Source organism: Aquarana catesbeiana, linkage group LG10 (assembly GCF_042186555.1).
Source record: "Aquarana catesbeiana isolate 2022-GZ linkage group LG10, ASM4218655v1, whole genome shotgun sequence".
Lineage (NCBI taxonomy): Eukaryota > Metazoa > Chordata > Amphibia > Anura > Ranidae > Aquarana > Aquarana catesbeiana.
In genome coordinates, this window is record NC_133333.1 from 178,397,451 (window position 1) to 178,412,020 (window position 14,570).

At 41.4% G+C, this 14,570-nt stretch overlaps 1 protein-coding gene across 3 annotated transcripts in view; it reads left to right on the forward strand.

The window, feature by feature from the left end:
- Positions 1 to 14,570, forward strand: part of PLCH2 (phospholipase C eta 2) — a 1,074,339-nt gene that overhangs the window by 297,944 nt on the left and 761,825 nt on the right. Inside the window, exon 1 of one of the 3 annotated variants that reach the window (XM_073603003.1) lies at positions 10,463 to 10,606. The exons of 1 other annotated variant lie outside the window; for it this stretch is intronic. In XM_073603003.1, coding sequence (XP_073459104.1) covers positions 10,561 to 10,606 — 46 coding nt within the window. In that variant the 5' untranslated portion in view covers positions 10,463 to 10,560. Of the gene's footprint in view, positions 1 to 10,462; positions 10,607 to 10,912; positions 11,122 to 14,570 lie in introns of those variants that run through there. One more of the 3 variants, XM_073603004.1, reaches the window with a different exon arrangement.

The window sequence follows — 14,570 nt, forward strand, 5'->3', positions numbered from 1 at the left end:
GAGTTGGCATTTAAAAACGGATCTAGGTTCCACCTACTCTTCTTCTCAGTTGGCCCTATAGGTGGTGATAGGTGACAGGTGGCCTCACTAAACAATAGGTAGATTGAGGAGGTAGCAGGGTTAGGGCAAAGCTTGTATTTTACATGAAAAGCCAAGATTTGCATAAAATGTTAGTTTTCTATATTTTTGCATCTTCTGAACATTTTGGCATTTGGCTTTTTACAGAAGGAAATGTCTACTGTGTTCTTTTCAGCATATCCTTTTTATGAGCTGCCCAGGTTTTTGACATTATACTAGGGTAATGCTACTTCTTTTGACTATTCCCAGGGTTTTAGGAAGATCAGTTGCAAGCAGTAATTTTTATTGTTAAAGTAGATGCCATTTTTGATGAATTATTCTCTGTAAGTGATTAGCGCATAAAGCAAAATATGGTGTCAGATCCTTCATCCAGCCTCAAGCTCATCACATTAAGTGAACAAGCATTAATGTCAAACAAGCCTTCACAGATGTGTAATGTATTCCCATCAGGTCATATTAATATTGTAGGAAGTAATGTTCACTATTGATCCCAGTATCCAGGCCAGAGCTAAAAATTGGTGGCACACAGGACCAGATTACTGTAAATCTGAACCAAGAAACATCAAAGGTCAACTGCTGACTTACAGTACATGTGACCCCTGCGACCTCATTACAGCCCTTATCATCCTTCGATTTTTAATGACTTCCACCTTTTTTTTAGCAAGTGTCCCTGATATAAAGTGCTACTAAACCAAATGAAAACACATAAAATGAGCCATCTATCTACACATTTTAAAAGACGTCATTAATACATTATAGTGACCTTTGTAAGCTTGCTTCATGATCTTCTGACAGAGGCTAATATGAACATGAAAACTTTAAGGAACTATTTATAAAACCTGGAAAGAAGGGAAGAAATTTGCATTGTTCCCAGCAACGTATCATGTCCCATTCTATTGGTTGTTTTTGGCCAAACAAACTAAAATAAAAAAGCGGACATCTGAATGGTTGCTGTGGACAACAGAGAATCTATTCTTTGCTGTACATATTAATATTGCCTTTGAAGTCTAACTGCACTTTGAACTAATTATTCATTCCATTTATGAGTGGACATCAAAGGACTGGATTAGTCACCAGCTTTACAGTATATACTACTGAAAAACACCACTGGTGAGCTTTCAATATCACACATTGAGGCATATTTATAAGGCAGTGAATGTGACAGTGACCAAACATTCACTGGAGGTGAATCAAGCAATGTAAATTAAGCACAGGATGATTTACCTGCAGTGAATTTTTGATCTACTACTTTATAAAAATGCCCTTTTGTGTTTTCTTCCACCATAAGGTCTTAGTCGAACTCCAATCCACTCAACTACAATTTGTGTTTGGTTTTTGATAGGGTGGGGTTCTGTGTTTTTATCTGTCTATGCCTCCACTGGAAAATCACCTTGTCTCAGCAAGAGTCACCAAGACAGGAAGTGAGTGGAAAACTCTCCAATGGTGAAAAACTCAATGTTTCTAGTAGTACCAATAAACATAAAGTTGCTAGCCGTTTGGGTAAGGGTAAGAACTTAATTTAGCTTTTAATTTGTCTTGATGTGCTCAGTGAAAAGATCCATCTCACTTTCTGCCCTGTTAACAGATACATTATATACCACTAGGTCTTGGCAGTATAGTTGTAGCATGCCAGTATATATTTTTTTTATATTTTTATATATTTTTTTATACTGCATTATGAGTCCACCTGTGTTTAAATATGAAATGTTTATGTGTTTACTAATTGCCAGCTGTTTTTGAGCATCTCATTTAAAGTCCCAAACTCCTTTTTTAAAATAATTTTAATAGGGATGGAGGCACAGAGCCCAGCATGTTATGTGCCTCATCTAAAGTCTCAAATTTCCCCCCTCTTTTTCGTAGCATGCCAGTATATAGATTGGAATGGATACAAGAGAGAGAAGCCCCTCTAAGTGTAGGTGTAATACCACTTTAATAGATTAAAAACAATAATTGGCAACTCACATAGCGAGTAGAACAATAAGCACATCAGAATGGAGGCATCATGTGAGGCAGTCATTGGTGTCCGCCAACCATGGCGCTGGCTTCCGATATGAAGGTGTTTCTTTTGTTACCCGGAAGTCGGCCGAAAGATGGTACAGGCCCCTAAGCGAGGCTTGGGGCACTCGTGGAGCGTGGCGCTGAGAGGATGATGTCACTGGGTGTGCGACGCGTTTCTCTTACGAGTGGAATGGCAGTCAATATATGTTAGAATGGATTTTGGGCCATTTCATAGTAGCTATTACCTTGCTGGTAACAAATCACCAGTGACAGAATAATTTTACCATTCACCGTCTATAATGGTATCACTGCATCTCTTGCCTGGACCAAGGAGATGTCACTCCATTGTGTCCTGCTCAGTAGTGATCAATATTCTGCATTTTTCCAGCCAGAAAGAAGCATAGCTCCCAACTGGCCCTGATTTCAAGGGACTGTCCCTGATTTGGAACAAAGTCCCTCTGTCCCTCTTTCCTCCTCATTTGTCCCTCATTTTGGTCTGATCTATATAGTTGAATATAAAATGCACTATTTATTTTTTGAAAAGTGTTTCACAGTGCTAAAACTTTTATCCAAACCTGAAATAGCTGCATTTGTAAATTTCTAAAGCCAGTAAAAAGCAATAGTTGTGGTAAAAAAAGCACTTGTGGGTTTTACTAATAATTATTTTTGTAGAATTCTCTTTTAAGGGGGCATGGCAGGGGGTGTGTCCTATAACTACACGCTTTTTCTAATAGGTGTCCCTCGTTCCATTTGCTAATAGGTGTCCCTCATTCCATTTGCTAATAGGTGTCCCTCATTCCCTTTGCTAATAGGTGTCCCTCATTCCATTTGCTAATAGGTGTCCCTCGTTCCAATCTCAAAAAGTTGGGAGGTGTGAAGAAGTGATGCCAATTAGGTAAAGCAGTGTTGGAATTTAGTCATTCTGCTTCTATTAATGTACAATTGTTTTCCCATTGAGATATCATCCTTATACTTTCTGACCCCCTAGGCTAACTGCCTTGTGCTTTCCAAACCCTATTCCATTCAACTGTCTAAAGCCCCGTACACACGATCGGATTTTCCGAGGGGAAATGTGTGATGTCAGGCTGTTGGCGGAAAATCCAACCGTGCGTACGCTCCATTGGAGAATTGTTGTCGGACTTTCCGCCAACAAATGTTGGCTAGCATGTCTTCAAATTTTCCGCCAACAAATGTGTGTTGTCGGATTTTCCGATCGTTTGTACACAAGTTCGTCGGACAAACGTCCAAAGTACAAACACGCATGCTCAGAAGCAAGGGCGAGCCAGAAGCGGTCGGTCTTGTAAACTAGCGTTTGTAATGGAGAATTATCATTCCTAACGTGGCAAATTTTGAAAACTCCTAATGCAGCGCACAATTCTCTTCTTTAATGGGATAATAATGCAGCTGCTTTGCTGGTGATACTGACGGAGTTATTGCAAACTAATTTTCAAAGGCTTTTTTTGTTCTAGTGATATCAAGAATAATATTATTATGTTTTCTTTTTTTTTTTATTTGTGCAAGTTACCACAACACCATTATCCCCTAGTTTATACGATCAAAGATACAACTATGTTGGTGTCCCTTGTCAATTTTACAATTTTTTTTTTTAAAATGTAACTGCCTACTCCCAAACTGTCATTTGAAGTAAAACACATAGCCAAGTAGTATTCTACAATTTTTTTTATTGTGCATTAAAAAAAAATTAGACATGCTATCTGCCAATAGAGCTTAACCAAAAAGTTCATTTCTATGCATCCAAAAATATAGAAAATATACCAAATCAAATCATTATTCAACCAAAAAAAAAATGTCAAAGCAATAACTCCAAGGCCAATAATAAATAACAGGTTATCTCCTCCGATTCAGCAACATGTCTGGTTGATGAACGACCGCTCAGAAACAAACTGAAAAGTACGAAATGGAAAGCGCAAAATGAAAAATGCGAAAAGCAAAGCGCGAATCAACACTCACCAAACTTCTACTAACACGAAATTAGCAGAAGGAGCCCAAAGGGTGGTGCTAAAGAGCTGAAAAACCACATAGTACGTCTAGTATGTCGCTATGTTCATAACTGTTGGCCAACATTTGTGTGACCGTGTGTATGCAAGACATGTTTGAGCCAACACCCTTCGGACAAAATTCCACGGTTTTGTTGGCAGAAAGTCCGATCCTGTGTATGAGGCATACATATCACACAAAAAGATCATACTTCGTAGACACCGATAGGGAGCAGAGCCTGAAATGGGACAATCTGCCCACTGTTTTTATACCCAGAAGAAGTGTCTGGAAGAGTAGATAACAGTCACCTTATTTTGCCAGCAGTTCCCTTGTCGCAGGAACATATTGGGTGAAATGTAGGTACACAGAACACTATTTCACCAACAAAATGTAAAAAGTGTGTGTGCAAAGGCAGCAAGTGAAGACCTAGCTAAACTGCCCTGGAGGGCAGGATGGCAGCCTGGAGCCTTTAATTATACATGGCAAAATCCTGATAGTGACTAACATGATGGCTCGGGGGATGCCCTAAGTCTCAGCATATGTTCACTATGTTGAAATCCCACCCTCCGCATAAGCAAAAAGCAGTCACTTTCCAACTTTATTTTCCACCTTAATTGTAATGAATGTCAGGTTCATGCTTCATGCCTTGTGCTTTCCTGATGCCTGCTGATTCTTTTAAACTAAAAAAGCTGAGTACTGGGTAAGCCCATAAAATCGGTCCCCTGACTTACTTTACCATTTTCTATGTAAGGCTCCGTGCACACTGGCTTAAAAATCACTGCTTCCACAGGAGTTTAGTGTTCTGCCCAGAAGCAGCTGAATGTTATCCTTTGTGTCCATGCACATTAGGATGATTACAGGCATATTTTGAGCTCAACATTTAGAGACAGGAATTTCTGATTGGAGCTTTCTGGCAAAAAAAATGCAAAACTCTCCTAAACTCGTCTATACTCTGTACAAAAGAGCATTTTTTCTGCCAAGGTAACTGACATTTTTTTAAGCCCAGTTTGCATGGAGCCTTTATTTTTACTGCATAGTAAACAGTTACACAATTCTGTTTATAACACTGATAGTTTCTCATACCCCCAATTTTCTGTGATTGGAAAGAGGGACACCCTTTATGTCTCAAAACATGTGAGTAAAGAACACACCCTGCCATAGTCCCAATTAAGTGGACCATAAGGAATTGTTATGAAAAATGATAAGTTAAACCCACAAGAGCTATTATTTCACCACTCCTTTCCTTTCTACTGGATTCTAAAATTAAAAAATACAATCATTTAGTGGTTGAATTGAAAGGTTTAGTGCTATATACCAGTTTTAAAAGTTAAAGTGGTTGTAAACCTCAGACATGAAATATGAACAAAGCATATCCCTCTATAGTGTGTACTTGTCTCAATTAAAAGCAATAATGCCGCGTACACATGATCAGACTTCTCGTCGGAAAAAGATATGATGGCTTTTCCGACGGGAAAGGAAGTTTGCCTTGCATACACACAGTCACGCAAAAGTTCGCTGAAATTACGACCATCAAGAACGGAATTGTTTCCGAGCATGCGTAGGAATTTTGCACGTCGGAATTGCCACAGACGATCGCATTTTCGGATTGGAACTTTTCCCGACCAAAAAATTGAGAACATGCTCTCAATCTTTTGCTGGCTGGAATTCGGCCTGCAAAAGTCCGATGGAGCATACACACAGTCGCATTTTCCAATGAAAAACTCTCATCGGTCTTTTGTGGGCCAATATTCCGATCGTGTGTTCGCGGCATTAGTGTTATTTCTGTCGTCTCTGTGTATCACCGGAGGCAAGTCACCTCAATAGGTATATGTAAGGGTTTAGAACCACTTTAAGTCATGCATTTTAGTGCACTACTTACCTGCATTTCTTATACAATGTTGTGCCAGGGGTGGATTCCACCTGAGGCAATCATTTTACTGGCCCTCTCATTGGTTGTCATGGTTCGACCACCTGCATCATATCAACCAATAACGCTGTGTGGCTAAAGGGCTGAACATGCACTGAGGATGTAGTGTCCAGTATGGGCAATCTAGCCTCAGTGCCACCCCACAATGCACCTCATTTGGTCTCATGGGCAGCACGGCCCTGTGTCTATATATCAGACCAGACATAGGGACAACTGAGGAGGAAAGAGATTCAGAGAGTTTAATATAATTAAAGGGGCAATCCCTCTAAATGAAGGACAGTTGTGAGCTTTGGGTTTACATTGGAGATGAGGCACGATAAGTCTGGCACCACATCCCAAACATGAAAATTGCATAACTCAAGAAAACAGGAAAAGGGGACTTTAAGGTGCCAAAAATTAAGGGAACGACATACAAATTTTATAAAACCATGAATGTTTTATACAGCAAAAAATAATAAAATCATTCCTTTAAAAACAACAGATTTCAAGAGTTAAATTTCCCCCTTATTGTTCCACTGCTACTTCTTCTACTGTGCAACTCAATATGCTACATAAAGGAGGTAGAATAGATATACAGTATGCATACTTGCCAACAGTCCAGATTTTACCAGGACAAACCCGATTTTGGGACCCTCATCCCGATCAGAGCTCGTCCTGATTAAATTCCTGGGATTTTACCTTTGTCCTGGGAAAATCGGGAATGTTTTAGGCAAAAATGGCTGGCGGGGTACAAAAAGGAGAACTAATCCCCATGTGTTCAGTGGAGAGGGGAGGGGCAGTCAATCGCTTCTCTCTTCAGTGTACAAGTAGACAATTCTCTTGTACACGGAAGCCAATTGGTTACATGACCCGAAGGCCCCTCCCCTCTCCACTGAACACATGAGAAAGCCGGGACTGTGTAGCTGCCACTGATGTGGACAGATGCATGAAGGAGGGCTCCGCTGCCGGGGACACAGATGTAAGGAGGCCAGCTCCACTGCTGGGGACACTGATGTGAGGAGGGCTCCGCTGCCAAGTATACTGATGTAAGGAGGGCTCCATTGATGGGGACACCAGATGTAAAGAGGGACTTCGCTGCCGGGGACACCAGATGTAAGGAGGGACTCCGCTTGCTGGGGACACCTGATGTAAGGAGGGACTCCGCTGCCGGAGACACCAGATGTAAGGAGGGCTTCGCTGCCAGGAACATCGATGTAAGGAGGGTTCCGCTGATGGGGACACTGATGTGAGGAGGACTCTGCTGTCTGGGACACCTGATGTAAAGAGGGACACCGCTGCCAGGACACCTTATGTAAGGAGGGGCTCCGCTAATGGGGACACTGATGTAAGGAGAGCTCCGCTGCTGGGGACACCAGATGTAAGGAGGGGCTCCGCTGGGGGCACCTGATGTAAGGAGAGACTCTGCTGGGGGAACCTGATGTAAGGAGGGACTCCTTTAGAGGTACCTAATGTAAGGAGGGACTCCGCTTGGGGCACATGATGTAAGGAGGGACTCCGCTGGGGGCACCTGATGTAAGGAGGGACTCCACTGGGGGCATCTGATGTGAGGAGGGACTCTGCTGGGGCACCTGATGTAAGGAGGGACTCTGCTGGGGGCATCTGATGTAAGAAGGGACTCCACTGGGGCATCTGATGTAAGGAGGGACTCTGTTGGGGGCACCTGATGTAAGGAGGGACTCCGCTGGGGGCACCTGATGTAAGGATGGACTCTGCTGGGGGCACCTGATGTAAGGAGGGATTCTGTTGGGGTCACCTGATGTAAGGACGGACTCTGCTGGGGGCACCTGAAGTAAGGACGAACTCCGCTGGGGGCATCTGGTGGCAGGCGACATCCTGACACCATAACAACCATGGTGCCGGCTAACACTGGGTGTTTGGAGTATCTTTATCTGCTGATTGTTAAACTTTCTGGAATACACATATTGTGTATTGTCTATTGTGGTGTAGGATCTGGGCCTGCTGTCTATTTGTCCCTCTCCCTCTCTCTTTCTCTCCCTTTCTCAATCCATCCCTCGTTCATCTCTGACTCTAAGCACACCCCTTTGAGACACACCCCCTTTAAAACACGCCCAATATTATTCTGCTATGCCACTCCTACAAACGGATGCCTCACCCCCTAATTATAATAAGACTCCGCCTACAGGCAAAAAAGTGTCCCTATACATTTTTTTACATTGTTGCCAACTATGAGTATGTTGTGCATAGAAGTGTCCACCAGGTCCCCACATGTTTCTCAAAATGCTTCTTTAAGGGAGCCTGATAGGGGATGAATATAAATTTATAGATAAATAATACCATAATAAAAAGAAGTGATAATACAAAATGTGACACAATGTACACTATATTACCAAAAAGATTGGGACGCCTGCCTTTACACGCACATGAACTTTAATGGCATCCCAGTCTTAATCCGTAGGATTCAATATTGAGTTGCTGTTTGCAGCTATAACAGCTTCAACACTTCTGGGAAGGCTGTCCACAATGTTTAGGAGTGTGTCTATGGGAATGTTTGACCATTCTTCCAGAAGAGCATTTGTGAGGTCAGGCACTGATGTGGACGAGAAGGCCTGGCTCGCAGTCTCCGCTCTAATTCATGCCAAAGGTGTTCTATTGGGTTGAGGTCAGGACCACCCCAAACTCGTTCATCCATGTCTTTATGGACCTTGCTTTGTGCACTGGTCCAAATCATTTGATGGAGGAGGAAATATGGTGTGGGATTGTTTTTCAGGGTTTGGGCTTGGCCTCTTAGTGAAGGGAACTCTTCAGCATAACAAGACATTTTGGAAAATTTCATGCTTCCAACTTTAGGGAAGGGGATATCACCACTCCAGGTAGGTCAAACAAAGGTAGAAAACCTCTCCTCCAGTTTAGAAGCCCAGGTGCTGGCAATGCATATAGCAATCAAAATCAGAAGAAGTTTTGGACAGCCGCACTCCAAAGAAGTTTTTGCCTTTTATTCAAAAAATGTCATCAAAAATACATGCCACGGCAGAACGGACAAAAGAACTTACGCGTTTCACACTACAAACAGTGCTTAATCATGGCTGAGCGATTTTGAATGCTTCCAACTTTGTAGGAACAGTTTGGGGATGGCCCCTTCCTGTTCCGACATGACTGCACACAAAGCAAGGTCCATAAAGTCATGAATGAGCAAGTTTGGGGTGGAGGAACTTGACTGGCCTGCAGAGAATCCTCACCTGAACCCGATATAACACCTTTGGGATAAATTAGAGCGAAGACTGCGAGGCAGGCCTTCTCGTCCATCAGTACCTGACCTCACAAATGCGCTTCTAGAAGAATGGTCAAACATTCCCATAGACACATGCCTAAACCTTGTGGACAGCCTTTCCAGAAGAGTTGAAGCTGTTATAGCTACAAAAGGTGGGGCAACTCAATATTGAACCCTATGGACTAAGACTGGGATGCCATTAAAGTTCATGTGTGTGTAAAGGCAGGCGTCCCAATACTTTTGGTAATATAGTGTATTTTTGTGCTTACCTGTAGGTACGGTGAATATCCCCTAAACATGCACTGTAGTCTGAATAAAGGAAAGACGCAGTGTGGAGGGCTGACAATGCTGCTGTAATTTCAGCAACATCTCTAGTGTTGTCCCTCTGCAATAAATAAGATGGCTTGAAAAAGTACTGTCAGGATGAATAGGCAAAATCTAAGGGAAGAAAAGGGAGGAAAACTATGGGCAAAAAAAAAAAAAAATGCACCCAAAGTAGAGCCCTAGTTACATGTAAAGGATAATTGCATATTTGCCTCTTCTGCACCAAAATATTCTATCTTGAATCTCTCTTGCACAGAGATCCTACAGATATCTCAGATCCAAAATCACTTGTTCCCCACATTTTCATTCTTTGGTGGTGATGGCCATTAAACCGGAATGCTTTCCCTATTAACTGTCTGAAAACTTGTATAGGGAGTCAGAGATGGGTTACTTCCTTCTGAGGCTTCTCACTCAGGTATTACACTTTTGTGATACCTTTTCACAGCATTTGTAGTAGCCAAAAATCATCCCTATGCACATCCAGCACATACACCTGTACAGAAGACATCACATTGTACACAATCAAGCTCCATCTTTACATCTCTTATCTTTTCACACTGCTAGGGGAAAAAAAAGATTTTCTTAGAAAAGAAGATTACAGCATTAGACCCAGTGCTATATACAGCCCTCAAATTCCGTACATCTGTCTACACACGCAAGCAGCTGTTAATACCATGCGACACAAACTCAAAATAAATTGGAAATTCAGATGGCCAGCACAAAATGATTCAATATTTGAAATATTGCTTTTCTTAAAAGCCTTGCAGGCACCCTACCGAAACTGCATTCTGGGCTGTGGTTAGAGAGCTTACAATCAAATGTTGGATAAAATAAAAAAGTGAGAAAAAGATTCATCGGTATCCATGGTGATTACAGAGCCTTTCATACACAGATAATTAGTTGTTAATATGATACACCACTCAATTGTATTTAAAGCTCAGTTAGCTCCTCTTCTCACCGCTTCTTCAGCACATACTACAGCATAGACTTGCTATGAAGATAGATCATGTCTTTAAAGTGCTCCCAACCTTTGACCCCTGGACAAGGCAGCCGTAAGTACCAACCCCATTGACTTACAAAGCATCTTTATGTTATCTGTAAACACAGGCTTTAGTGATGTTTGCTATTTCAACCTAAATCAAGGGTCAGGTTGAGATGAGAAGCTTGAGAGGTCATCATGCCAAAATCAATTTCTTTTTTTTAATACTTTGTCCATATTATTAATTTAGGTATGGAGGCTTTTAACCTTCTCATCTAAAAATGCAAATGTTAACCAGTCCTCCTCCCTGTGCTCTATGGCACTGGAGTGCTAGCTGACAGAAGACAGGGCAAAGTAGTGACGAATCCTTAGTGGCTGACTGATTCAGTGGGATAAATTTCAAACTAGCTTCCCATAGAAACAGACACACTTGCACACGAGATGCTCCACTTGCTGAGAAAAGCAGAGCGAGAGGCAGCGCAAAGCGAAACACAATGATGGGAGCATTTGCATCCTAACACCAAGCTGTTCAGCAGCCTTCCCCTCTACACAAGACAATGGATTTAGGCAGCCTTCCACAGAAGCACAGTAGGTAGTCTTTATTTCAATGACTTTCAGTGTTTCTTTTTTTTCCAGCCTCTGGTCCTTCAGTGATGTCTACCTGTCTTGTCTTGCTCTCTTACCTGCAGGCAAATCCAGCTGCCTCTATTTTAAGGCACCAACCTCTTCTTTTCCTAGTAGAAATATGATTGTAATGTTTTTGCCTTGTTAGCTGTCAAAGTCAAAAAGTAAGCTGATTTTGTGACTTTTTCCTTAGTTATGATGACAATACCTGGGGAACAAAAAGTCACACAAGAAGCTTTGCTTTTCTTTGAATGGACTTCATTATCACTTTTACATTGAAATGTGTGGAGTTGGTTGTGTGATTAGTTTAAGTCTGTTTTTGGCTCTTTTCTTGGGCAGGTTGGGAATCTCTAGTGCTCTAGAATTCTAAAAACTGAATTAGAAGTAAGACCTTTGCTGGAAAAATGGACAACCTAAGAGGTAGACTTTTCCCATTCCAGTCATTGAATGGGAAGTCGATTGGCTGACTAGTTCTTATTAGGTTAACTTTGTTGACCAGTGTCTTTAAAACTTTATATTATCTATTGTTTAAATAAAATGACTGCTACATACTGTGCGTCCTCAATGAAAACAAATAGGAGAGCATTTTAGTATGTAACTACGGCAACGTGATACAGACGGGTCCAGGAAATGCCTGAGCATCCATCCCTAGCTTGATGCTCACTCTTTGTCAGTGTCAACCGGAGGACACGGTGCTAAGTCTTGAGTCCCCCGCCTGACACAGCGGGGAGGCTGATTGCTTGTGACACAGTTAAGCTCTGTGGATCTATGGATAAATGGTGGCAGCATCCAACCGGTGGCTTATAATGACTGCATTTAATGGCTCCCCTGCACTGCAGGCATCCGTAGCAGCTAATGAGTTAAATGTCTTTTCTTGGGTATGCAGCAGGAGCAGCTCACAAAATTGTTCCCTCGTGGGTACAGCAAAGCAAGGGCATTCAAGCAAGTTCTCCAAGACAGAAAATGGTTGCGGACAGTGCGAAAGAGTTAATGTGTATTAGTGACAAGTAGAGATGGGGATTTCAAAATATAGTCTTGATGGGTGTCATTTCTGATAGAAGCATTTGCCACTCACGATTGTATGGTTTCTTTTAAATCTTTTTTTCTTGCTCCTGGCTTTTAGATGTGTTTGTTTTATGCAGCTTGAGTATTATACAGTTTTTTTTTTTATGTCAAAAGTCTTAATTTCTAAGCAAGATTCCATAAGCAACAAAAAATTGGGGATGGGGAGCTAATTCGTCTAGCAATCTGTATGCACCTGTTGCAGCCAGAATTTGTAAGCAGGACTTGAATGACCATTCTCTTGACTTACTCTGTTCTTTTAAATAGGTATTTTATGACAAGTTGACGTGTATTTTTTAGCATGATAGTCGTAAACCTTGACCAGTCTTAAAGAATTTTGTTACATTGCTGCACATGACATCACTCAAAGGCAGGAAGGCTACCCAAAGAGTTTGAAGGCTGATTGGACATTCCTACTGCCTTCCGGGCAGAAAACACTCCAAGTTCAGAGAGTTTCATAAATGTGCAAGTGTGGACATGGAAGGTTTATGGTATGGAGGAGGGCAGGCAAACTTCAACCTGTCCAATGGATGTTGGCTGTTGGCTGGAGGGAATCTGAATGCCACCATAAACAGCAGAATGCCATCCAATCCATCCAAAAGTTGCTGCATCAAATGTCACAACTGAGAGCTAATTGACTTATATACTACCTAGTAACTGCCACCAATGCCCAGATCATATTATTAATGAAGCATACGCAGCTTATTGACATTCAAAGAGCAAAGAAGCTTTGCAAAGTTTGGTCACTAATATCAATCTATTTTCCGTCTGCTGTAACAGATTAGTAAAAACATAGATTCTGGCTCGCTGCTTTGTGCGTTACTGTGCTTTGCACATTTTTGTTGCCCATGGCAATGCTCCATATAATGAGCACAATAGAACTGAACAGGTATCACTGAGAATCTTACAATCAACATAAACATCTGTTTCACAAACACATTTGGAAACAAGATCAAGGCTAACCTACAGAATACATTATATAATTTACTGCTTCAGGCACAGGCACATATTTTAAGTGCAAGGTTATTGCTCAGGGGTGGTAAGAAATTGTTTCAGAGACCAGAATCTGAATAAAGAGGTTTTTCTATGGCTTGTGTTATACAGTTATATTTTAAAGTAATGCATGATTCAAAAGCTTACCTTATTTGGAGAGGAAATTGTTCTTATAAAGACATGAGAAAATGTGGTTTAGGTTATGCAGTAAAAATAGATAGTGATTGAGTAAAAAAAAAAAAAATAATATTAATACTCTTTTAAAGACAGGTAGCATTATATTTCAGTTTTGACACTTGCCCATGGTCCAGAGCTTTTATAGTGCTAGATGTGTGTATTGTCAGGTTGGAACAAATCTGCAGACATCGTTGGACTGTAGTACCTTCCTTCAGCCAGCATGTGTCACTGTAGCTCTTAAAATGTATTGACTGCACCAACAATAATACAACTCTCCAGTAGCTACAGGGACCATTGTGGACTAAGTACCTAGCTTGCTAAACACTAGGTATAATAAGAACTTTTGCAACATTAAGTAGAAACCAGTATGTTTTTTTGCAAATATTTTATTACTGCAACTGTAAGTTAGGTCCACAGCAACTTTTACAGTTTTCGTTGCAGCACCATATATTCTTGTCTGTATTTTGGACAGTAGATATATACACCTTTGATGAATTGCTGTGGTAAAACTAATTAAAGGAAAAGACAGCTTTCAGGGGTGAATTGACAATCACCTTAAGTGTCTGTTTATGGCTGGATTGTCAAGACCTCATGTCTGTGGGGGCAAATACTTGCTAGCAAAGAGTTCTTAGGGGCAAATGTCAATTGGGAAGAATAGGAAACCTGTCTCAAGAGCTGTGACCTTCCACCACCCCTTTCCATTAATGTAAACTTGCTAGGATCAGAGAGCTGATTTTGCAAATTTATGGATAGCAGGAAGTTTGTCATCATCATGTCTTTATATCTGACCGCCCTGTAATGACTGTGGGCAACCCAAGGTTTATAGCTGTAGATGACCATTTCAAAAGCCTTCCAAGCCCTACTTGCATGAAGCTGGACTAAGCATCCTCCACCCCTTCTTATAGAGCTTATTTGAGGGGCCAGCCCATCCCATTCGCATTGGTCTGCATCACATTGCCACCAATACTGCATTTATGTTTTTTTGGACCCTATAAAGAGCACCACCACAATTTCCACCATTTGCTAATTGCACTGTAAATGGTACATGGCATTTGGTCCTAGGAGACTGGTGACATCTTTTTTCATGGCTTAAAGAAATTCTCAATCCAAGGACCCAACACACATTAACCCACTCAGTAGCCTCCGTTAATAAACCTAGGGTCATATCTACATACTGTTCA